This window comes from Peromyscus maniculatus, chromosome 1, assembly GCF_049852395.1.
Source record: "Peromyscus maniculatus bairdii isolate BWxNUB_F1_BW_parent chromosome 1, HU_Pman_BW_mat_3.1, whole genome shotgun sequence".
NCBI lineage: Eukaryota > Metazoa > Chordata > Mammalia > Rodentia > Cricetidae > Peromyscus > Peromyscus maniculatus.
Window position 1 is genome coordinate 108,120,579 of NC_134852.1, and position 23,675 is coordinate 108,144,253.

General features: G+C 42.6%; 1 protein-coding gene across 2 annotated transcripts in view; it reads left to right on the top strand.

Moving 5' to 3' along the window:
* The first annotated feature begins 1,420 nt into the window (after window positions 1–1,420).
* Ints4 (integrator complex subunit 4) overlaps window positions 1,421–23,675 on the top strand; it is an 80,168-nt gene continuing 57,913 nt past the window's right edge. The window contains exons 1-4 of one of the 2 annotated variants that reach the window (XM_076547569.1): window positions 1,421–1,575; window positions 5,847–6,041; window positions 8,760–8,877; window positions 18,778–18,884. In XM_076547569.1, coding sequence (XP_076403684.1) covers window positions 1,522–1,575; window positions 5,847–6,041; window positions 8,760–8,877; window positions 18,778–18,884 — 474 coding nt within the window. In that variant the 5' untranslated portion in view covers window positions 1,421–1,521. The remainder of the gene's footprint in view (window positions 1,576–5,846; window positions 6,042–8,759; window positions 8,878–18,777; window positions 18,885–23,675) is intronic. The other variant, XM_076547573.1, reaches the window with a different exon arrangement.

The following is a 23,675-nucleotide window of genomic DNA, read 5'->3' on the forward strand; positions in this document are numbered from 1 at the left end:
TACCTCAGTCTCCCTGGGGTTAGGAGGACAGGTATAAACTCATCCAGTTAGTAGTTTTAGACAGTTTAGTGACATGGATTTGACAGGATATCCAAATATTGGAATGTTAAGAACAGCTAATATTTATTCAAGGTACTGTTTGCTAATTATTTCCTTTGACACATTGTATGCTCTGTTGTCTCTGAAGTCTGAGATGCCGTCTTTTTCTCTGGAAAATGTACTCTTTTAAAGTTAGATGAAAAAAATCCTCCTAAGGAAAGTTGACCCTTCTAAGCCATATTCCTTTATCCAGCACACTTTGGTTGCTCTGTAACCATCTATTTAGGTATCTCTTTCCACTTAGACTATAGGATAAAGATAATCTTTTGCTGGGCGGTGGTGGTGCATACCTTTAGTCCCAGCACTAGGGAGGCAGAGGCAAGCGGATCTCTGTGAGTTCAAGACCAGCCTGGTCTACAGAGCGATTTCCAGGACAGCCAGAGCTACACAAAGAAACCCTACCCGATCTCGGAAAACAAAACAAAACAAAAAGAAGGAAAAAAGACAATCTTTTATGTGTTTTGGGTCCTCTATACCTACTAATCTCCTGTCTCCTCCCCTAAATATCCTACCCACATTAACTTTTTTTTGGGGAGGGGGTTGTAAAACTTGACAGTACCACATACATTCACTTACAGGCTGCTCTTGTTTCTGTGTTGTTTTATTCCATTGTAAGCATGTTTTTGTCAGGTTAGGTATTATCAGTATGTTTTTAGTGGAGGTCACTTGTTCAAGTACCAGAGCCTTACAGGCGCTTTTGGCTTCATCCTCCGTCTCAAGATTCTTTTCACTCTCCCACAGCTGTCAGAGGAAGTGTTGGTCTCTTCTCTAGAGATTCAGGGAACATTCTGATAGTTCTGACAGAGGCTTGGTCCCCGGAAGGATCACCAGCATACTTAAATCTTCACTTGTAGAGTAGTATCATTCAGGAAAATGATCTTAAACCTTTCATTAATTCTACAGGAAGCTTTTGCTTTATTGTGCGTGTGTGTGTTTCAAAATTAATGGTATTGTGTTTTGTTTTGTTTTGTTTCCTGAGACAGGGTTTCTTCTCTTTGTAACCACTCTGCTTGTCCTACTCACTCTGTAGAGCAGGCTGGCCTCGAACTTCTGAATTACTGGAACTAAGGAAAACGAACTTCAGGGGCAAGTTTGAACTAAGACTCTAGCAGGAGACCTCGGGATGGGACTTCAGCTCCTCCCGGAGAACACAGCTCCGGGTTTTGCCTCCAGCTCCGCCCCGCCCCGCCCCGCCTCAGGCGTTGACTCCGCCCAGCTTCCAGGACGCGCCCAGACTTCCGGCTCCGCCGGAGTCAAGGCCGCCAATGGACTCACAGGGCGGCCAAGCAGTCAAGCTTCCGGAAGCGGCCTCTCTATCCGCGAACCCCACTGCCTTGTGGGATTGCGGCGGAATTCGGTGTACTGGAGAGGTTTTGCAGGGCTCTTTCAGGAACTACGGAAGCCCAGAGTGCCCGTGCAGCCATGGCGGCGCACCTTAAAAAGCGGGTGTATGAGGAGTTCACTAAAGTGGTTCAGGTAAGCTCTGGCAGGAGGGGTCGTGGACCGGTCGGCGCGGGAAGGTTGTCCTCACCCCACGCTGTTCTGCAGACAGGCGCCTAAGCTTGTGTAAGCGGCTCAGGTTCAGGCTCTCGGGCTGCACGTCAGGGGGTGTGTTAGGTCGAGGCCGCTGTGCTCATGTGGAGTCTGCCTTGGTTTTGGTTTTGGTAGTTCTGGGGATAGAATTCCGGGTCCTAAGCATGCTAAGCAAGCACTTTAACCTCTGAGTCACACTCCCAGCCCACTTTGAAAACAAAACAAAACAACAAACAAAATTATCAGGAGAAACAAAGTGCTGTATAATTTTAAAAACTCATCTCCGTTACCTTATTTTAATCTCTCACAGTTTGGTCGTGCCAGATCGGGTTACATTTGCATCCCTCTGTTCTCGGCTGGTGGCAGAATCCCTCCTAACTCTCGTTCCCTACTGTGATAGACAAGGTGGGCTATATGCAAAGCTCCAAGGGGCTGGCCAAGTGGTCTGCAGAATTCAAGCCCCAGACAAAGCCGGTGAGGGTCACAGGACCGCTACACTGTCAGCCTCCCTCGGAGTTTTTTAAGGATAGGTGGACCAAGCTCCTGTCAGAACTGTCAGTGTGCTCTATAGCATGTCTGTAGACGAGGCAGATCTTCATTCTGCATCTCACATTTCCTCCTGTATACAGATACATATAAAATATGATGCAGACTTTTAAAAATTTAGTTTTTATTGTTTGGTAGTAGTGGGATTGAACCTAGGACCTCCTCGTGGATGCTGAGGCCCATGTTCTACCACTGAGCTACAGACCCAGCTCACTTGAGGATTTTGTTAAAATGCAGATTCTGTTCAATAGGTTGGTGAGGTGAGGCAAGATATGCATTTCTGACCAGCTCCCAGTTTATGCCAGCGAATCACCAACATTCCTCGATCTTTAGGCAGAGCAGTACCATTTAGGAAAATGATTCTTTTTATTTTTTATTTTTTTGAGAGACCAGGCTGTTCTTGAACATGCAGAAATCAGCCTGCCTCTGACTCCCAAGTGCCAGGATTAAAGGCATGCATCACTATGTCTGTTGGAAAATGATTATTAAACCTTTTATTCATTCATTAATTCAACAGGAGGGATTTTATTTATATTTTTAAATACTTGAGTGATTTCAGTGTACCATGTATGGTGGGAAGTGTTCGGCTACAAAGTCTAATATGCATCAGAGGGCCTACCTCTTGGGATCACATAGTTGGTGAGCCAGACAGTGCATCTATGTCCCTGGAACTGGAGTTAGACAGCTGTGAGCCACCAGGTGGGTGCTGGGAATTGAACCTGGGTCCTCAGCAAGAACAAGTGATATTAACCCTCAGCCATCTCTGCAGGCCCAACTATTTTTTTTTAAAGACAAGGTCTGAGCCAGGTGGTGGTGGCTCAAGCCTTTAATCCCAGCACACAGGATGCAGAGGCAGGTGGATTTCTGTGAATTTGAGGCCAGCCTAGTCTACAGAGCAAGTTCCAGGACAGCCAGGGCTTCACAGAGAAACTCTCTTGAAAAACAAAAAACCAACCAAACAAACAAACACAAAGTCTCATAGAGCCCAGGTGCCTCAAACTTGCTATGTAGCTGAGGTTGACTTTTAGCTTCTAAACCTGTCTCCACATCCTGGTTTGTGCAAAGCTGGGGATTGAACCTAGGGACCTGAGCATGCTAGGCATTACTCTACAAACTGAGCTACATTCCCTGCAGCCTCTTATAATAGCTTTGACTGAGAGTTGGCGTTAATATTTTGTTGTTCCTTTCTGTGAAATTAGTTCTGAACTTTGAATGAATCAAGGGTCAGAAAGCTTGTCAGACCTGCATCTGGGGCTTCCTTTGGGATTTTCTGGCTCTGTATTCCTCCCTCTTTCCTCCTCCCTCTCTTCCCTTTCTTCATTAAAGATTTATTTTTATTGGTGTGTATGTCTGTGTGAATGTATTCCATGTGTTTGCATGCCTGTGGAAGCCAGAAGAAGGTGTCAGATCACTGGAGCTGGAGTTAGACAGACAGACGTATTTGTGAGCCACCTGACCCAGGTGCGGCTCTTAACCAGTAAACCATCTCTCTAGCCCCACCATATTTTCTTTCTGTTGTAAATATAGGTATCGTAAGCTTGCCAGCTTAGCAGGGTTTCTTTGTCTGTCTGTCTGTTTTGCTTTCTTTTTTTAAGGTAGAGGCATTCAGAGCATTTACATTGTTGTATAGTGTCACTTCTCTCCTACGTTCCTTTTGTAGCATGCCATGTTTCTACACATCTCTGAACTTTTGTAGTTGTCTATTTTATACAAAATGTATGCCATTCTTCATTACTTCTTATCCTATACTGAGTGGCCTTGTGTTTTTGCTTCACGACTTGATTGAAAATTCAACAAGAGGTTAGTTTCTTCTGCTGCTTCCATGCTACTCTGTTGTGCTATTTGATCTCATCACCCTGCACTGCTGTACTTACCTGTGTGAAGCTCAGTCCTAATAAGTCTTAACAATAGAAACCCAGAGTCAGATATCGAGGGTGAAAGCTGAAAGATCAGAGAAGCAGAGCAGCCAGCCACTAGAGAGTTCTTACCTCTGCCAGTGCTCAGACTGAATCCTGTTTCAGAATGGGGCAGAGATCCTGTCTCCATTTCCCTAGTTCTAGGATTAGAGGTATGAGCCTCCCATGTGCTAGAATCAAAAACTTGATCCTCTCAAGTGCTGGGATCAAAGGCATGATCACCCAAGTGCTAGAATCAAAGGCATGATCCTCCCTAGTGCTGAGATCAAAAGCTTGATCCTCCCAAGTGCTGGGATCAAAGGCATGATCCCTCCCAAGTGCTGAGATCAAAGTCATGATCCTCCCAAGTGCTGAGATCAGGTGTATGCTACCACTGCCTGGCCTCTATAGTTAACCAGTGGCTAGCTCAGCCCTCTGATCTCCAGGCAAGCTTTATTTGTCAGAACACAAACAAAATACCATACAACACTAGTGTATGTGTCCTCACCAGTATGTGTTCCTTAATGGCAGAAATAATAGGACCTGGCTCCCTAAAATGTTACAATGGTAGATATTCCCTTCCTTACATACCCCCAGAGGGTAAAATTCACTCCTCGATTTTGAGCCAACTGCAATCCAGGTAGCACTGAGAACTAAATTTGTGTTTTAGAGCCCCTCTTCCATCTCCCGAATGCTGGGGTTGTAGGTGTGTACACCCAGCTGTCAGAAAAACTCATTTTAAAATTTTGTATGCATAGTTAGAAATAGAGTGATGAAATGAAATCTTTGTGTTCCGGTGTTTTTTTTTTTTCTTTGTTATGAAAAATGAGGAGAGAGGGGAAACTGGTGTGTGTTTAGTGCTTATATGTATGTATAGTAAAAATAGAATAATTTAGGTTTCTCACATAACCCCTTGAAATGGTATTGGGATGCTCTTCTTATAAATGAGAAAGCCTCACCTAGCTAGTAGTGTATAATTCTTTGGACTTCAAAGCCGCTTTTTTTTTTTCATATTATATAATGTTCCTGACTAGAATTTTCCTGATAGAGCAAATTTGAGGGAGATCATTGCCGCCTACACTAAAGTAATACATTAGAGAGTAAACAAAATGCGTCATTATGACATTTTTCTTTTTTTTCTTTCTTTCTTTCTTTTTTTTTTTTTTTTTTTTTTGGTTTTTTCGAGACAGGGTTTCTCTGTGTAGCTTTGCGCCTTTCCTGGAACTCACTTGGTAGCCCAGGCTGGCCTCGAACTCACAGAGATCCGCCTGGCTCTGCCTCCCGAGTGCTGGAATTAAAGGCATGCGCCACCACCGCCCGGCGATTATGACATTTTTCTATGCCTGCCTATTTTGTTAGGACTTGAGGAACCTACAGTGATAGGTTCCCTTTTATACAAACTTACACATTTTTTTAATACTTACTTATTCTGTGCAGTTGTGTGTGTGTGTGTGTGCGCGCGCGCGCGCGCGTGCGTGCGTGCGTGCGTGCGTGCGTGCGTGCGTGTGTGTGTGTGTGTGTGTGTGTGTGTGTGTGTGTGTAAGAACTGGTTCTTTTTTCCACCACGCAGGGTCTGGTGCTGGAACTCAGGTCATCGTCAGGCTTGATAGCGAGCACTTTTACCACTGAACCGTCTCCCTGGCCCCGTGATCCTGGATTTCTAAGTTCTGTTAGCTAAGCTGTGTGTTAGAAAGGAAAGATTATTTCCACCAAATGAACCCAAGTTAAATTTGCAGACTGTTTTCACATCTTACCTTCTTTACTGTCTTACAGCAGCAGCAGGAGGAAATCGCTACTAAGAAGCTCCGGCTAACAAAACCAAGTAAATCTGCTGCTCTCCACATCGATCTGTGTAAAGCCACCTCCCCAGCAGATGCCTTGCAGTACCTACTCCAGTTTGCCAGGAAGCCTGTCGAGGCAGAAAGCGTGGAGGGGGTAGTTAGGATTCTCTTGGAACATTATTATAAGGTAAGAACCCGGGGGATTACTTGTAAGAGCTGTGCTGTGTCTGCCTGCAGAATGAGTTAATGTTGCAGAGAAGCGGGAAGGTAGTCATTCATATTCTAGGCACCGTGGATACTGAGATTAAAGTGAGGTATATGTTGTCCTCAGGGGCTTGCAGGCTAGTAAGTGGAGACAGGCATGTAGATGACATGCTCAAAGGACTGTGAGTTCTGTGTGTAGAGGAGGGAGAGCACAAAGAGTATCGGCCATGTCTTTTCTGCGGTCACCTCTGGAATGTAGTGTGCCCCTCATCCTGCTGTTCCCTGTTTAAGGCCTTCATGCCTACTGTAATAGCCCTTTACTTTGTTTTTAAGGTAAAGTGGCATTTTTTCCTTTTTATAGAATGCCTTGCTGTGCAGCCCAGAGTGGCATCAGATCCCCTAGAACTGGCGTTATAAATGGTTGTGAGCTACCATTGGTAATCAAGCCCAGGTCTTCTACGAGAGGAGCAAGTGCTCTTAACCATCTAGCCATCTCTCTAGCTCCTATTTATATTCATTTTTGTAATGAGTTTGTCTTTATACTACCTCTGGCTGGTTTCAAAGCACTTTCTCTTTCTCTTCACTTATACCTGAAGATTAACTGTACAAAAATGATGTTCCAAAAGTAATGTGCATACTAAATGGCATAACAGGCGGGGTTTTAGGTCTTCTGACCATATCTGTTTTCCTTTCCCTTGCTTTAGGCCTGGTTGTGTCTGTTGCTTCCTTAGACACTAGATGAGCTGGTTGTGGTGCATGCCTGTAATCCCAGTGCTGAGAAGGTGGAGACAGGGAGATGGAGATTGCAGCCAGCCCGAGCTACACAGTGAGCTTCAGGACATCGTGGGCTGTAGAAGCAGACCTTGTCTCAGAAAACCAAAAACCAGGCTAGGGAGGTTGGCTCAGTGAGGTAAAGGTGCTTGCTATATAAACGTGAATTGAATTCCCAGAACCCACATAAAGAAGCTGGATGCTGTCAGGGCAGTGGTAGCGCACACCTTTAATCCCAGCACTCAGGAGGCAGAGGCAGGTGGATCTTTGAGTTTGAGACCATCCTAGTCTACAGAGTGAGTTCCAGGACAGCTGGGGCTGCACAGAAAAACCCTGTCTAAAAAACCAAAGCAAACTAACCAGCCAATCAACCAACCACACAGACAAACAGGAAGCTGGATGCTGCAGCACACCTGTAATCCCAGCACTCCTATGGAGAAATGGGAGGCAAAAGCAGAGGAACCACCTAGCAGTTTGTGGGCCAGCTAGCTTGCGGTATGTAGTACAACAGAAAGGAGAGACCCAGGCTCAACAAGGTGGAAGCAGTGAACCAGCTCTCGGAAGTTGTCTTCTGACCGCCACCCATGTGCTGTGGTACACGTGTACCTGCATACGTGTGTGCACACATAAATAAATAGATGGGAAGTAAAAAACAAAACCACAACCAAAAATACGTAGGTGAGGTGTGGGCTGGTTATGATCACATTTGGATGGCAGTTTGATTTTTCCAACCCAAATTTAAATACTTTTGTCATTGGTATAGAAAGATTGCTTAATGTCAGCACTGATAAGGCACCCCTCCTCCAATATATATTCATTTATCATCTTTTCAGCGTTGGATATTGTGCCACATACTTAACTATACAGTATGGTGAAGAAAGGGACATGTTCTTTTGTCTTGCAGAGAAATTTCTTAGCACAGCAATCTTAGAGGTTCATCTCCTAATTTTCAAGCTAAAATGACCAGACATCTTATTTTTTTTCTCCCTTGCAGATCTATCTTCAGTCGGTTGTACTTTTCTATCCCAGCTTTCTAATCTGGATCTGGTGATCCACAAAAGTTGGTGATGTAGAGTTTTTTCTAGTGATAACAGTGGCACCTGTCACTCCCACTCTCCAGCAGTGATGCTGGGTCCAGTGCTAGCCTTGTTGGTGGGGAAAATGTCTGTGACATCCAACACTGACTGAATAGTGGAGATAAGGTACTTTTAATGTCAAATGCACATTTTTTAGTTTAGAAGTTAACGACATCATGGAAATGTAAAAATTTCCGTTCGTAGTATTGAGGGTTACATTGGTAGAGTGAAACTCACTTGAGGTGTATGAGTTAATTTTTCAGAATGAAGCCCTAGAATAGTTGGGTCTTTGAATATCCTTTGGGATGTCAGTTTCATGTATACTGTGTGTTTGATAGCTAAGAGTAGATTATCAAATGACTGTAGACGAATTTCTAAGCGGTCTTATTAAATAAAAAAATACGGAGCCAAATATAGGGGTGAAAGCCTTAGAGATCAGGGAAATAGGAATAGCCACCAGCTAACCTTACCTCATCATGCCACAGCTTCCAAGTGCCACGACTTCCTGTCTACCCAGGCTTTTATTGCCTTGCTGTTCTGCCCTCTCATTGGCTCTTAGCCCAGCTGCCTCACTTCCTTGTCACTGCCTGTCTGTACAGACCTCCAGGTCTCTGTGATTGGTACTGGGATTAAAGGCGTGTGTCACCACCTTGACTCTGTTCCCTAATGTGGCCTTGAACACACAGGGACCCTGCCTGCCAAGTGATTGGATTAAGGGTGTGTGCTGCCACTGCCTGATTTTTATGTTTACTTAAAATGGCTTGCTCTTTCCTCTCATATCCAGGCAAACTTTATTTATTAACATATAAATAAAATATCACCACAAATGACAGTTGCCTTTTTTTTCCCTCTAGGAAAATGATCCATCTGTGAGACTGAAAATTGCATCATTGTTGGGATTATTATCAAAGACTGCAGGATTCTCTCCAGACTGCATAATAGATGATGCCATTAACATACTACAGAATGAAAGTAAGTTGCAACTTAAAAGCTGTATAGTCAGAGAAGAAATTTTTAGTTCTTATGTAGAGAATTTACAACAAAGGTTTGTGTTGGTTGTTATTAAAAGGAACATTTTATTTACCTTTTTTTTAAAGATAGGGTCTCGACTGGGTGGTGTGGTGCACACCTTTAATCCAAGCACTCAGGAGGCAGAGGTAGGCAGATCTCTGTGAGTTTGAGGCTAACCTTGTCTACAGTTCCAGAACAACCAGGGTGGTTACAAAGAGAAACCCTGTCTGGAAAAGCCACAAAAAAAAAATAAAATAAAATAAAAAAATAAAAAAAATTGGGTCTAACTCTAGCCCAGGCTATCCTGCAACTCACTAGGTACCCAAGATGACCTGAAGCTTGAAATAGTCCTCAGTCTGAGTCCCCTGGCATAAGCCACACTCCTTGTTCTTCAAAGGAATTTGAAGATGGTTCAATAGAGATATGTACATGTATTTGTATTAGGGCTACAGTACCATTTTATGGGAGGGTTGTAGCTCAGTTGTGGAGTGCTTACTTAGCATTCATGAAGCTGTGGCTTCGACTCCACCACTGCATAGGCTGTGCAGGTTATAGCTCAGTTGTGAAGTGCATGTCTGGAATGTATGAAGTCCTAGCTATGACCCCCTGTGATCACATAAACTGCACGTGGTGGCTCACCATGTAATCCTAGCACTTGGAGGTAGAGGCGGGAGACTCAAAAGTTTAGGGTCATCCTTGCCTGCATAGGGAGTTCAAGGTCAGACTGGGCTAGAGACTGTCTCAAAAAAAAGTGTTTCTATTTTCTGTCTATAGCTTTATCTTAATAACTTTCATTTGTGACTTCTACAAAGTGCTGTATATTTATAGCAACTTATTTAACATAGAAGATAGATATTACTATCTCTTTAAAAAATAATTCCAAGTTTTTTGTTTTGTTTTGTTTTTTTGTTTGTTTGCTTGTTTTTGTTCTTTTGTTGTTTTGGTGTTTTTGAGACATGGTCTTACTATGTAGCTCTGGCTGGCCTTGAACTTGAGACCATATGGGCCTCACTCTTACAGCGACCTGCCTGCTTCCTTCTCCAAGTGCTAGGGATTAAAGGTGTACATTACCAAGCCTGGTTCTAAATACAGACAGACAGACAGAGAGAGAGATAGATAGTTTGGTTTTTTATTTTATTTTATTTTATTTTATTTTTGAGACAAGGTTTCACTGTGTAGCTTTGGAGCCTTTCTTGGAACTCACTCTGTAGCTCAGGCTGGCCTCACACTCACAAAGATCCTCTTGCCTCTGCCTCCCAAGTGCTGGGATTAAAGGCATGCACCACCACTGCTCGGCTCTAAATATATTTTAAAAATGTTTTTTATGTATGTGTTTTTGTGTGTATGTGCATATGTGTGTGTGTGTACCCATGGAGGCCAGAAAATGACATCAGATCCCTGCAGCCGAAGTTACAGATAGTTGTGAGCTGCCTGATGTGGCTGCTGAGAATTGAACTCAGGACCTCTGCAAAAGCAGCAAGCACTCTTAACTGCTGAGCTCTCTCTCTAGCTCCTAGTATCCCTGTTTTACATATAGGTAAAGGAAAGCTCAATGAAGTTAACGTAATTTGTTCAGGGCTACATGGTATGTGGCAAAGTTGACTCGTGGTGTTGGCAGAACTGAGAACTCAGTAAAGTGTCCTTTCATTTTTCTTTTATTCCTCCTGTTTTTGGCTTTTTGAGACAGGGTCTCACTCTGTAGCCTGGCTGTCCTAGAACTCACTCTGTAGACCAGCTTGGCCTTGAACTCACAGAGATCCTCCTGTCTCTGCCTCCCGAGTGCTGGGATTAAAGGCATGTGACACCACTGCCTTTTTTATATACTAGCTTTAACTGGAAATATTTAAAAGGGTCTTCATCAGTATACTGTTGCTGTGAAGAGACATCATGACCTCGGCAACTCTCTCTTTTTTTCCCTTTTATTTTATTTTACAATACTATTCAGTTCTACATATCAGCCACGAGTTCCCTTGTTCTCCCCGCTCCCACCTCCTCCCCTTACCCCCAGGCCACCCCCCATTCCCACTTCCTCCAGGGCAAAGCCTCCCCCAAGGACTGCGATCAACCTGATAGACTCAGTCCAGGCAGGTCCAGTCCCCTCCTCCCAGACTGAGCCAAGCGTCCCTGCATAGGCTCCAGGTTTCAAACAGCCAACTCATGCAATGCGCACAGGACTTGGTCCCACTGCCTAGTTGCCTCCCAAACAGATCAAGCCAATCAACTGTCTCACCTATTCAGAGGGCCTGATCCAGCTGGGGGCCCCTCAGCCTTTGGTTCATAGTTCATGTGTTTCCATTCGTTTGGCTATTTTTTTTTTTTCAATAATTGAGTAAAACCGAAATTTATTATAAGCCACAGTTGTCCTAGGGACCTCCATGCTATATATATAGCCTCCATGGTTCTATGGGTTGTGGTCTGATTGTTCTTTATTTTATATCTAGAATCCACTTATGAGTGAGTACATACCATGACTGTCTTTCTGGGTTTGGGTTACCTCACCCAGGATGATTTTTTTCTAGTTCCATCCATTTGCCTGCAAATTTCATGCTTTCATTGTTTTTCTCTGCTGAGTAGTACTCCATTGTGTATATGTACCACATTTTTTCATCCATTCTTCCGTTGACGGGCATCTAGGTTGTTTCCAGGTTCTGGCTATTACAAATAGTGCTGCTATGAACATAGCTGAGCATGTATCTTTATGGTATGAATCAGCATTCCTTGGGTATATGCCTGAGTGGGATGGCTGGGTCTTGAGGTAGTTCGATTCCTAATTTTCTGAGAAACCGCCATACTGATTTCCACAGTGGTTGTACAAGTTTACATTCCCACCAACAGTGGAGGAGTGTTCCCTTTGCTCTACATCCTCTCCAACATTGACTGTCATTGGTGTTTTTGATCGTAGCCATTCTGATGGGTGTAAGGTGGTATCTCAAAGTCGTTTTGATTTGCATTTCTCTGATGATTAAGGATGTTGAGCATTTCTTTAAATGTCTTTCAGCCATTTGTGATTCTTGTTTTGTGAATTCTCTGTTTAGCTCTTTAGCCCATTTTTTAATTGGACTGTTCAGTATTTTGATGTCTAGTTTCTTGAGTTTTTTTTTTTTTTTTTTTGGTTTTTCGAGACAGGGTTTCTCTGTGTAGCTTTGCGCCTTTCCTGGAACTCGCTTTGGAGACCAGGTTGGCCTCAAACTCACAGAGATCCGCCTGGCTCTGCCTCCCGAGTGCTGGGATTAAAGGCGTGCGCCACCACCGCCCGGCTATTGAGTTCTTTATATACTGTGGAGATCAATCCTCTCTCTGTCAGATGTGGGGTTGGTGAAGATCTTTTCCCATTCTGTTGGCTGTCTTTTTGTCTTATTGACTGTGTCTTTTGCCCTGCAAAAGCTTCTCAATTTCAAGAGGTTCCATTTATTAATTGTTGTGCTCAGGGTCTGTGCCGTTGGTGTTTTATTTAGGAAAAAGTCTCCGGTGCCAATACGTTCAAGAGTGCTTCCTACTTTCTTTTCTATTAAGTTTAGTGTAACTGGATTTATGTTCAGGTCTTTGATCCACTTGGACTTGAGTTTTGTGCATGGTGACAGATATGGATCTATTCGTAATCTTTTACATATTGAGATCCAGTTATGCCAGCACCATTTGTTGAAGATACTTTCTATTTTCCATTGTATAGTTTTGGCTCCTTTGTCAAAAACCAGGTGTTCATATGTGCATGGTCTTCAATTCATTAATGTCAGGGTCTTCAATTCGATTCCATTGGTCCGTATGTCAGTTTTTATACCAGTACCAAGCTGTTTTTATTACTGTAGCTCTATAGTAGAGTTTGAGGTCAGGGATGGTGATGCCTCCAAAGGTTGCTTTATCGTATAGTATTCTTTTAGCTATCCTGAGTCTTTTGTTTTTCCATATGAAGTTGAGTATTTTTCTTTCCAAGTCTGTGAAGAATTGTGTTGGGATTTTGATGGGGATTGCATTGAATCTGTAGATTGCTTTTGGTAAGATTGCCATTTTTACTATGTTAATCCTACCTATCCACGAGCATGGGAGATCCTTCCATTTTCTGATATCTTCTTCAATTTCTTTCTTTAGAGATTTAAAGTTCTTATCAATTAGGTCCCTCACTTGTTTAGTTAGTGTTATCCCAAGGTATTTTATATTATTTGTGGCTATTGTAAAGGGTGATGTTCTCTGACTTCTTTCTCAGCCCTTTTATCATTTGTGTATAGGAGGGCTACTGATTTTTTTGAGTTGATCTTGTATCCTGCCACTTTACTAAAGGCAAGTCTCTTTTTTTTTTTTTTTTTTTTTTTTTGACCTCAGCAACTCTTTTAAAGGAAAGCATTTAATTGGAGCTTGCTTACAGTTTCAGAGGTTAGTCCATTATCTTCATGGCAGGAAGCATGGCAGCAGGCAGACATGGTGCTGGAGAAGTAGCTGAGTGTTCTACATCCAGATCTCTAGGCACCTGGAAGAGAGAAAGCCTCTGAACCTGGCTTGGGCTTTTGAAACCTCAAAGTGTATCCCCAGTGATACTTCCTCCATTGAGGCAACACCTACTCCAACAAATAGTACCACTACCTAAGTATTAAAATATATGAGCCTATGGCCGGGTGGTGGTGGCGCACGCCTTTAATCCCAGCACTTGGGAGGCAGAGGTAGGCGGATCTCTGTGAGCTCGAGGCCAGCCTGGTCTCCAAAGTGAGTTCCAGGAAAAAAAAAAAAAAAAATATATATATATATATATATATATATATATATATATATATATGCCTATGGGGGTCATTTTTTTTAAATATGCCGAATGCCATTTATTGAAGGAGGGAGGAGACCTTAAATACAGGCTTACAGCACAATGGGAGAACCCCAAGGACAGAAGTTTGCTACTGATGTTTTATATTTTATAATCTTGCATCTAAGCTGTTAACGCCCATTATGCAGGATACATACACAGGGATCTTCCCTTAAACATTCAGGAGGGTGGAACCTGGCAGGGAATTAGCATAGAGAGGATATCAAGGTCAAGGTCAGCAAGCAAGGCAACAGTTACCCAAAACGGGGCCAGGGCCCTACAGGTCCCCCTTTTACTAAAAAATGAGCTTCTGACTTCGGTTGTGTGGGACGTCAGCAGGTCACCTTACCTATCATGGAGACGCCTGCCCAGGCCACACAGGTGCTCTGTCTTAGGTTGCTGAGTGCCCCCCAGGCATTACCCATCTCTGAATACCCATTATCATACAGGCTCAATTGTGTGTGAGCTGCAGAGTTAACTGCTGCCAAAGATCTCAAAGTGGCGCTGGCCTTGCAATCTGTGTGTTCGACACAGAAAAGACCAACAGAAGTCCTAACCCACCCATAGCCAGTAGGCTAAAGGCAACTGAGCCATTCCCTTCCTTAACGAGCCTTACTGCAAATTGGAGTCCTTGTAAGATGGTATCTCAAAAGCAAATGGAACTGGAGTTTATAAATTTATAATTTTCAAAGCCAATCGAAATGTATATAACTATTGAATTAAATTTATCATGCCCAGTAGAATGAAAGATTAACTAACTGTGGTAGCTACTTTTGTTGCCAGGGTCTGCACTGTGCTAGCTGTAGTAAGCAATTATGAAATGGTAATCCCAGAAAATAGTAGCATCGGTGGCCACCACTGCTATAACAACAACAATGGCAGCAGCAATGTCAAATTCTCTTCTGGAGTGTGTGGGCATCCACTGGCATGGATACAACTCCAGGAACACGAACCGCCAAGGCCCATTTTTCTTGATCCCAGCACGACTTAAGCTGGCAGCTCTGCAAAAGAACAACTAAGAACCATAAAGAAAAAACAGGCAGCTCATAAGGAGCAGAACTAATGGTCTTATAATGGCTACATTCAGGCTCATAAATTTTAAGGTATCTTCAAAGGGGGGCTAAATGAATTTCAGGAGGCCAATAAATGTTGCACAGAGCCACTCCTGAAAAGTAGGTACTACACCAGCTTGAAGAGGATTGTGAAAATGAAAAGGCTTAGCTGGCATGCTACTGTTAACAAATGGAGGTCAGTGACCTTCAGGGTTATCCTTAATCTCCAAGGTGTCTGGATGACATGTTCTCAAACATATTTGAAAAAGCAGTTATATGGGGACCATTCTTACTCCACCACATTCCATTCCCTGGCCCCTGTAGGCTTGTAGCCATAGCAAATGTAAAAACACATTCAGTCCAATTTCAAAAGTCCTCATAGTCTATCTCAGTCTCAATACTGTTTAAAAAGCCAAAATTCAAAGTCTCTTCTAAGTCTCAAGGCAATCTCTTAACTGTAACCTTCGTAAATCAAAGTAAAAAAGTAGGTCACATACTTTCAACATATAATGGCACAGGATATACATTACCATACCAAAAGGGAGGAAAGGGAGCATAGTGAGGAAATACTGGATCAAAGCAAGACCGAAAACCAGCCAGGCAAACTCTAAGCTCTGCATCTCCATGTCTGATGTCCCTTTTCAGCTCTCCTTTCAGCTTTGTTGACTATAACACACTTCTCTCTCTTGGGCTGGTTCCACTCCCTGCTAGCTCTCCCTGGCAGGTGTGGTGGTTGAATGGGTATGGCCTCCATAGACTCATGTGTTTGAATGCTTGGCCGAAGGGAGTGGCACTATTAGGAGGGGTTGTTGGAGGAAGTGTGTCCCTGTGGCTTTGAAGCCTCATATACTCAAGCTGTGCGATACACAGTCTCCTGCTGCTGCCTGAGGATCAAGGTGTAGAACTCTCAGCTCCTTCTCTAGCACCATGTCTGCCTGCATACCACCGTGCTTCATGCCATGATAATAATGGACTAAACCTCTGAAACTGTAAGCCAGCCTCCATTAAATGTTTTCCTTTAGAAGAGTTGCTATGATTATGATGTCTCTTCACAGCAATAGAAATCCTAAGACAGCAGTATCCCTTGACTCTGCCATCTCTAATATCTTGGGGTCTCCAGGATTTACTTTCACAGCTTCAGGCAATGGCCTCTCTTGAGCCTCCATGTGGGACACCTCAGGCACATGCCTGGTCTCAGCAGCATTCCGGAGCCACAGGGAGATTCCATCCAGAACTACATGGCTGAAACTGCCAAGTTCTTCTGCTTCCTAAGGCTGGAGCTTGGCCCCCTAATTCAAATACCTTTTCACCAGCTTTCTATTTTTGATGATTTCCTTTACTCCTTAAACTTTTCTTTAATTCCTTTTTACAAGTTGGAAGCTTAGCTGGGTGGATTCTTGCCCTGAGGCCACCATACTCCTTTTATTCCATTTATCATCAGGCTTTTCTTTAAACATTTTATCTCCTTGAGCACTGGACTTAGCTCCATTAAACTTCCTGGTGCTCCTTTTCTCCTTAAACTGTACATTTTGTATTTTTCCTTGCTCGGCTTATTCCTTTTCATTATAGATCTGCAGAAGAATGGCCACTCATAACCACCTGCAATAGTCAGGCTGTCTTGAAATCTCCTCTGCCAATGCCATTAATCCAAAACTCTTCAATTTAGCCTCAGGCAGAATTTTTGGACAAGAGCTGAAAGCAGCCACATTCTTTGCTAAAATATCACAAGAATGGATCTCTAGGCCATTTACTAATATTCATCTCTGAAACCTCTTGAGTTGGGCTGCAGTAATCTACACTGTTCTCAGCACCACTGTTTTCCACCTTCCTACTAGTATGGCCTGTTAAGCCTTGCTTAAAATGTTCAAGTGCTCTCCTAATCCAAAGTCCACATTCCACCAGTAGGCAGCATGGTCATGCTTATCACAGCAATACCCTACTCCTGATAGCAACTCTTCAGCTTCTAAGTCAGTGGGTTTTTTGTTTTATTTTGGGTTTTTCGAGATGGGGTTTCTCTGTGTAACAGTCCTGTCTGTTCTGGAACTCACTTTGTAGACTGCCCAGCTTTAGTCTATTTGCTGTGAAGAGGCACCATGACCACAGCAACTCCTATAACAGAAAACATTTGATTGGAACTTGCTTACAGTTTCAGAGGTTTAGTTCATTATCATCATGGTGGGAAGCAGGTGGCATGCAGTTAGACATGGTGTTGGAGAAGTAGAGTTCTACATCCAGATCCACAGGCAACAGGAAGAGAGTCGCTGGACTTGGCTTGGGCTTTTGAAACCTCAAAGCCCACCCCCAGTGACATACTTCCTCCAAAAAGGCCATACCTCCTAGTCCTTTCAAATAGTCACTCCTTAAGCATTCAAATATATGAGCCTATAGAGACCATTCTTATTCTAACCACCACAGAGAGTTTTGATATTAACCCTATCCTAGCCTTTAAAAGAGACTCTGATTATACAATGTCCATGGCTAGTTTATTTATTTATTTATTTTGCTAAGTCTTTTTTTTTAAAGATTTATTTATTTATTATGTACATAGAAGAGGTTGCCAGATCTCATTACAGATGGTTGTGAGCCACCATGTGGGTGCTGGGAATTGAACTCAGGACCTCTTGAAGAGCAGTCGGTGCTCTTAACCTCTGAGCCATCTCTCCAGCCCCCTATTTTGCTAAGTCTTCTAATCTTGTCTCCTAATCATTTCTTAGAGATTTAATCTTTCCTTCTTCTGAGTTCTAAGTTTCTGGCATACCAAGATGTGCAGGGGATAGAACAGGATAGAACCATAGAGATCATGTAGTTGAACTCAGTGAAGTTACTACTAAAGTCAGCCTGATATTTGTGGACACCATAGATAAAGAGACTCCTAGTTATTCAGCATACTGTATACTTTGTTCCAAGAGTGTTGTGATTCATACTCTCTACTAAAAGTTTTTCATTTTAGTTCAGCATATATATGAGGGCTATAATTCTTTGGCAAGCACTGGATGAGGACATGGAGATATAGTATATACTTGCTTCTTCAGAGCTTATTGTACCATGCATAATGACACAAAAAGTGTTGTTTTAGAGGATTATAGTTAGTGGACTGTGGAAGCTGAGGATGAGATCTATGCTTACTGGGAGAATGTAGAACCACTGAGTGAAGAGGTAGGTTTGTGTGCTGGCTGGTTTTGTGTGTCACCCTGACACAGGCTAGAGTTGTCAGAAAGGAAGAAGCCTCAATTGAGGACATGCCTCCTTGAGATCCAGCTGTAAGGCATCAATGAGGGAGGGCCCAGTCCAGGGTGGGTCGTACCATGTCTAGGCAGGTGGTCCTGGGTTCTGTAAGAAAGCAGGCTGAGCAAGCCAGGGGAAGCAAGCCAGTAAGCAGTACTCCTCCATGGCCTATGCATCAGCTCCTGCCTCTAGGTTCCTGCCCAGTTTGAGTTCCTGTCCTGACTTCCTTCAGTGACGAACAGTGATGTGGAAGTGTAAGCCTAATAAACCCTTTCCTCCTCAACTTGCTTTTTGGTCCTGGTGTTTTTTCGCAGCAATAGAAACCCTAACAGTTTGTAAAGCATAGATGGAATCAGGTATGGTGACACATGCTCATACTCCTGGAAGGGAGGAGGACCTAGAACTCAAGGTAATCCTTAGCTACTTGGTGTGTTCCAGGCCAGCCTGGAATGTGAGAGGTAGAGGAGAGTAATGCAAAGGAGAGGACACGTCAATAAAAAGCAGAGCTGGGAATGCTCGTTCAAGAGATACGTAGGAACTGAATAGTTTTTTGACACCTCAGCAGGGAGCAGTAAGATACTTCAGAGTCAAAGGTTAGCCCCATCCCATGGAAGTCTCAAATTTTCAAGACCAAAGTGTTTTGGATATTTAGCTTTTGGTTTAGGGGATGAAAGATTAGGCAGTAGGATCTATGTGACAAAAATTAATAAATAAGAACCTATGTTCCTTACCAAAGTAAATTAGTGTTGGCAATGATCTCTCTTGAAGTTTTGAAACTCAGCCTTTTCTCTTTCCTAGAGTCTCATCAAGTCCTAGCTCAACTGTTGGACACGTTGCTTGCAATTGGCAGTAAACTACCCGAAAATCAAGCTACCCAGCTGCGATTAGTGGATGTAGCCTGCAAGGTAAGAGTACAATGCTCTTCATTCTCAAACAAAGAGGCGGCTAGAGCTTTGTGAGATCTGCCCAGTGCAGTCTTCAGAGAGAGAAGTACAGGACTCTCAGTGATGGTGAAAGTGCTCTTCTTGGTCCTGGTGTTGGGGAGAAATAAAGCTAAGTGCTGTAGTAATTAATTCTTTAAAACAAACACATTTGTGTGTTTATTGGGTGGGGGACATATTGGAAGTCAGAGGACACCTACCTTGTAGGAGTTGGCTTTCTCCTTTCACTTGTGTGTTTTTGAGATTGGTATTGAACCTGCTCCAGAGCCTCTACTCACTGAGCCAACCTTCTGGTCCTACCGTAATGATTCTTATGAGAAGTCCTGGTACCTTGGATTAAAGCAGTGGAAAGATGGAAGATGTGGGTAGATTTTGAGAATTACTTAGAAAGTAGTCTTAAATTGATTGATTTTAGTTTATTTAGTTGTTTATTTTTCCTGACCTGACCAGACTGTCCTGGAACTTGCTCTGTAGACCAGATTGGCCTCAAACTTCACTGAGTGTCACTTGCCTATGCCTCCTAAGTATTGAGATTAAGTCATGTAACACCACACCCAACCTGTTTTTATTTTTGACATTGACTACCACTGTTACTAAGGATGTGATTTGGTTGCTCACTCTGTTAATATAAAAAATGTTGGCATTTTGTGGCCTGACAAAGTGTTTAACAGACAATTGGCCCCTGGCTCTCTTTTTAAAAATTTGTATGTAGTTGAGGAGGTACATTTGCCTCTGTGTGCACGTGGAAGTAAGAGGTCAGTGTCAGGTATCCTGGCTTTGTTGCTCTCTACTTTATTTTTGAGACAAGATCTTTTACTTGGAGTTGTCTCTTCTGGCCTGTGAGCCCCTAGGACCCACCTGTCTCTGCCCCTACTGCACTGGGGTTGAAGGTGCACTGGGATGCCACTACCAGGGGATTGGAACTCAGGTCTCCATACTGTGGAACAATCGGTCTACTCACTGAGCCATCGCCCCAGCTCCACTTGGCAGTTTGTAATGATGTGGCTATGACATAAGAAGTGACCTGTAGGGGAAGGATAGCATCATAACTTGTATTTGTTGCCTGAAGGCAATGATCCAGTGTGCTAAGATTGAGTAATATGTTGGTTATGTGTCATTGTTGCCTAGTTACCTTAATAGAGGCTAGAAGGTTTTAGTTCATTTGGAAATCTCATGAAGTATGTGTAACAGTTGTGACAGACCTTTCAGGGGCTGATTCAGTTAGTAGTTTGGTTAGGAAAAATGATGCTTCCATACTAAATATAAGTAAGTCACTTTAAAAAACTAATAATAGTCATTGTCTGCCTCATTTCTGGGTTTTACTTTTCTGTTCCAGTATCATATTTTCATGGATATTTTTAGCACTTATGTGTGAGGCGCTGTGGAGACGTAAGAGTAGGGTTTAACATTTAAAAAAATATTGCTACTGTGTGCGTGTTAGGGCATGTCCAGAGGTCAAGATGACAACTTTGTGAGTTGGTTCTCTCCTCCCACCATTATGTGGATTCCAAGGACTGAACTCAGTTGGCTAGGCTTTAAGGCAAGCAAGCACCTTTAACCTGCTAACCCATCTCACCAGCCCTCCCTCACATTTTTCTTTTCTTAGATAATGTGCAGGCAAAGAATTAACTGAAGTAAAATGCTTGATGGAGTATTTCTGGATTTCTTTTTCTGTGCTGAGATTTGAACCCAAGGCTTCAGGCATGGCAGGCAAGACTTCTACTAGTGAGTTACACACTCAGCCCTTGAGTGGGTCACGTTTACAAAGGGGGTCCCCATGCTACTAGTGAGTTACACACTCAGCCCTTGAGTGGGCCATGTTTACAAAGGGGATCCCCATGCTGAGAGCCCAGGCTCTTGAAAAGGAGCTTCCTCATGGAATTTCCTTTGTCTCTTGCCCATGTTACCTTGGGATTGAAACAAAAGTGAAGTGTTCTAAACACTTACTCTGTGTATCAGGTAATACTTCCCTAATATTTATGAAACAAGGTGTTCATTTCTTACTTTGCTTAGAATACTTGATTATTTTTTTTTAACTCTAAGTTTGGGTCAGGGATGGGGCTTGCCTACCATGCACTGTGCCCTCACATTGATTTCCGACATTGTAAAACAAAACAAAATAAAACCTCAGATTTATAGAATGATTGCAAATATAGTCATTTAATTTTATTTTTTTATTTTTTTGTTTTTTGTTTTTCAAGACAGGGTTTCTCTGTGTAGCTTTGCACCTTTCCTGAAACTCACACTGTAGTCCAGGCTGGCCTCGAACTCACAGAGATCCACCTGGCTCTGCCTCCTGAGTGCTGGGATTAAAGGTGTGCGCCACCACTACCCGGCTGCAAATATAGTCATAAAAGATTTTTTTTCCTTGAGCCATTTGAAAGTAAGCTGTCAACTTGATGCCTCTTTGATCTAGAATACTTGTAAAGATACCCAATGGTGCCATCAGAATCAGCACTAACCGTGGTGTATTGCTAATATGTAACCTCCAGGCACTGGGATTGTCCTCCATAATGTCTCTTAGAAAAAAGATTGAGCTGGATGTGGTGGCACACGCCTTTAGTCCCAGCACTCAGGAGGCAGAGGCAGGAGGATCTCTGAGTTCGAGACAAGCCTGGTCTATAGAGCAAGTTCCAGGACAGCTAAGGCTACACAGAGAAACCTGTCTCAAGAAAGAAAAAGGATAGGTTCAGAATAACTTTAACTGCCATATGTTAATGGTTGTCTTGAATTTGGAATAATTCCTGAGTATTTCCTTGATTTTATAACTTTGAAATTTTGATAATTTAGGGATCATTACTTTGTAGAACATCCTTGAATTTGTATTTGCCTGATAACTTCTCTTGATTGTATTAAAACTGCCTGTCTTTGACAAAACTGTCAGAGCCCCGAAGCAGTTACCACTGCATAGTATTAGCGACACATTACTTTCGTTACTCAGTACTGATAATGTTTACTGACCATTGCTTCACTGGTATCTGCTTGCCTCCTTCACTGTAAAGTTATTCCCTTTGAAATTAGTATTTCATGGAGAGATACTTTGAAATTGTGTATTCTGATGCCAAAGTTTCAGTTTATATCAGTTTTGAATTTATTGTTTCTACTCTGGGATGTAATCTCTTACTGTTATTTCTCCAATTTGACTAAGTGGGCCCTCTTCAGGATGTGTATGTGTCTTTTTGACTGTGTCTCAGTACTGTTCTTTAATAGTTTATTTGGGAATTGATAGAGTAAGATATTCTACATACATCTTGTGCTTTGTCTGCTCTAGCCCTGGTAGCAGCTTCTCTCTAAAGGAAGCCCTGATTCCCTCTAGTAGAGAATCATAGTGTCTGGAGATTTGTCTCCTATGTGGTTCTAGATCCTGCCAAATTGCTAGTCAATACTAACTGTTACGGTTGTTTAGCTGTGCCATTCTATCTAATTAATTATGCTTGGTTGGTTACAGTGTTGGAAGGGATTGAACCCGGAGCCCATGCAAAGCTAGCCAAGTATTCTACCACTGAGCTACAACCCTAGCCTAACCCAGTTCTTTACTTTTGAAACTGGGCTTTGCTGAGGAGAGGAGTAGATGATTTCTGAGAATCCTTGAGAGACTCCGTTCCCACACCAGAGAGAGAGGGAAACTGAGTGACAGAGACATGGGACAGGGGCAGGGGACAAGAAGGAAGGTGAAGGGAAACTAGTAGTGCATATTTCAAATCAGTGATTTCACACATAGAAAACAAGTGTAGACATTTTGGACTTGAAGGAAATAGGTAACCTGTTTGGGCAGTTGTATGTGTGGCTGTTACGTCATGAAACTGTGTGTGTAACTTTTCACCTTCCTTACTGTTTTAGATGATGGAACACTAGCAAATGTGAATACTGTTGTTTAAGGAGTATAGTTATTTTTAATATATTTTCTTTCTAAACTGAGCTTTTTGACAGCCTGTGAGGAAGACAAGTGAGAAGCCTACAGTCTGAGCCAGAACTCGACCAGACTAGCCTGCCAGCTGTCAGAGCTGCAGTCTTTGTAAAGACAGTCTTGCCGTGTGTCCCTGTTAACCTGGATTGCATTATTTTGTCTAGCCTGGTCTCACTATGCAATCCGCCTATCTCAGCTCTGACGGCTAGGATTACGGGCATATGCTGCCATACCCAGGTGCTTTGTCATTTTGACTATATATTTCATAATTACTTTTGTGATCTTTTTCATCCATTCTCTTCTCATTTTTTGTTGTGTGCTATAGTATTTTAATGTGAATCTCTTGACATCATGTTGTATTTCACAAGTACTTCAGTAAATATCTCTAAATGATAAATATATTAAAGAATATTCAGGGTACAGCTGTAAGCAATAACTCCTTAATATAGTATCCATTTGTATTAATATTGCATTAATTGTACTAAATATACCCTTCTTGGTGTTTTCATTTTTGTTTTAGATTAGGATCCAAAAGACCCACATACTACATGTGGACAGTCTTGTATTTCTTTCAGTCTTTAAGACTGTTCTTTTTCTTTAAATGTCGTTGAATCATTTGCCTTGTGAAAAGCCTACAGTCTATCTGTTTTGATTGTTCTTGTTTGGCGTCATAAAATATTAACAGTATCTTTAGCCCAGGGAGAGGGCTCATTGGGTAAGAGTGCTTGTCTTTAACCTGATAATTTGAGTTCAATCCTCAGAGCCCATAGTGAAGGGAAAGAACTGACTTTAAAGTTGTCCTTTTACTTCCACATGCATACTGTGACACATGTACCACACTCACATGT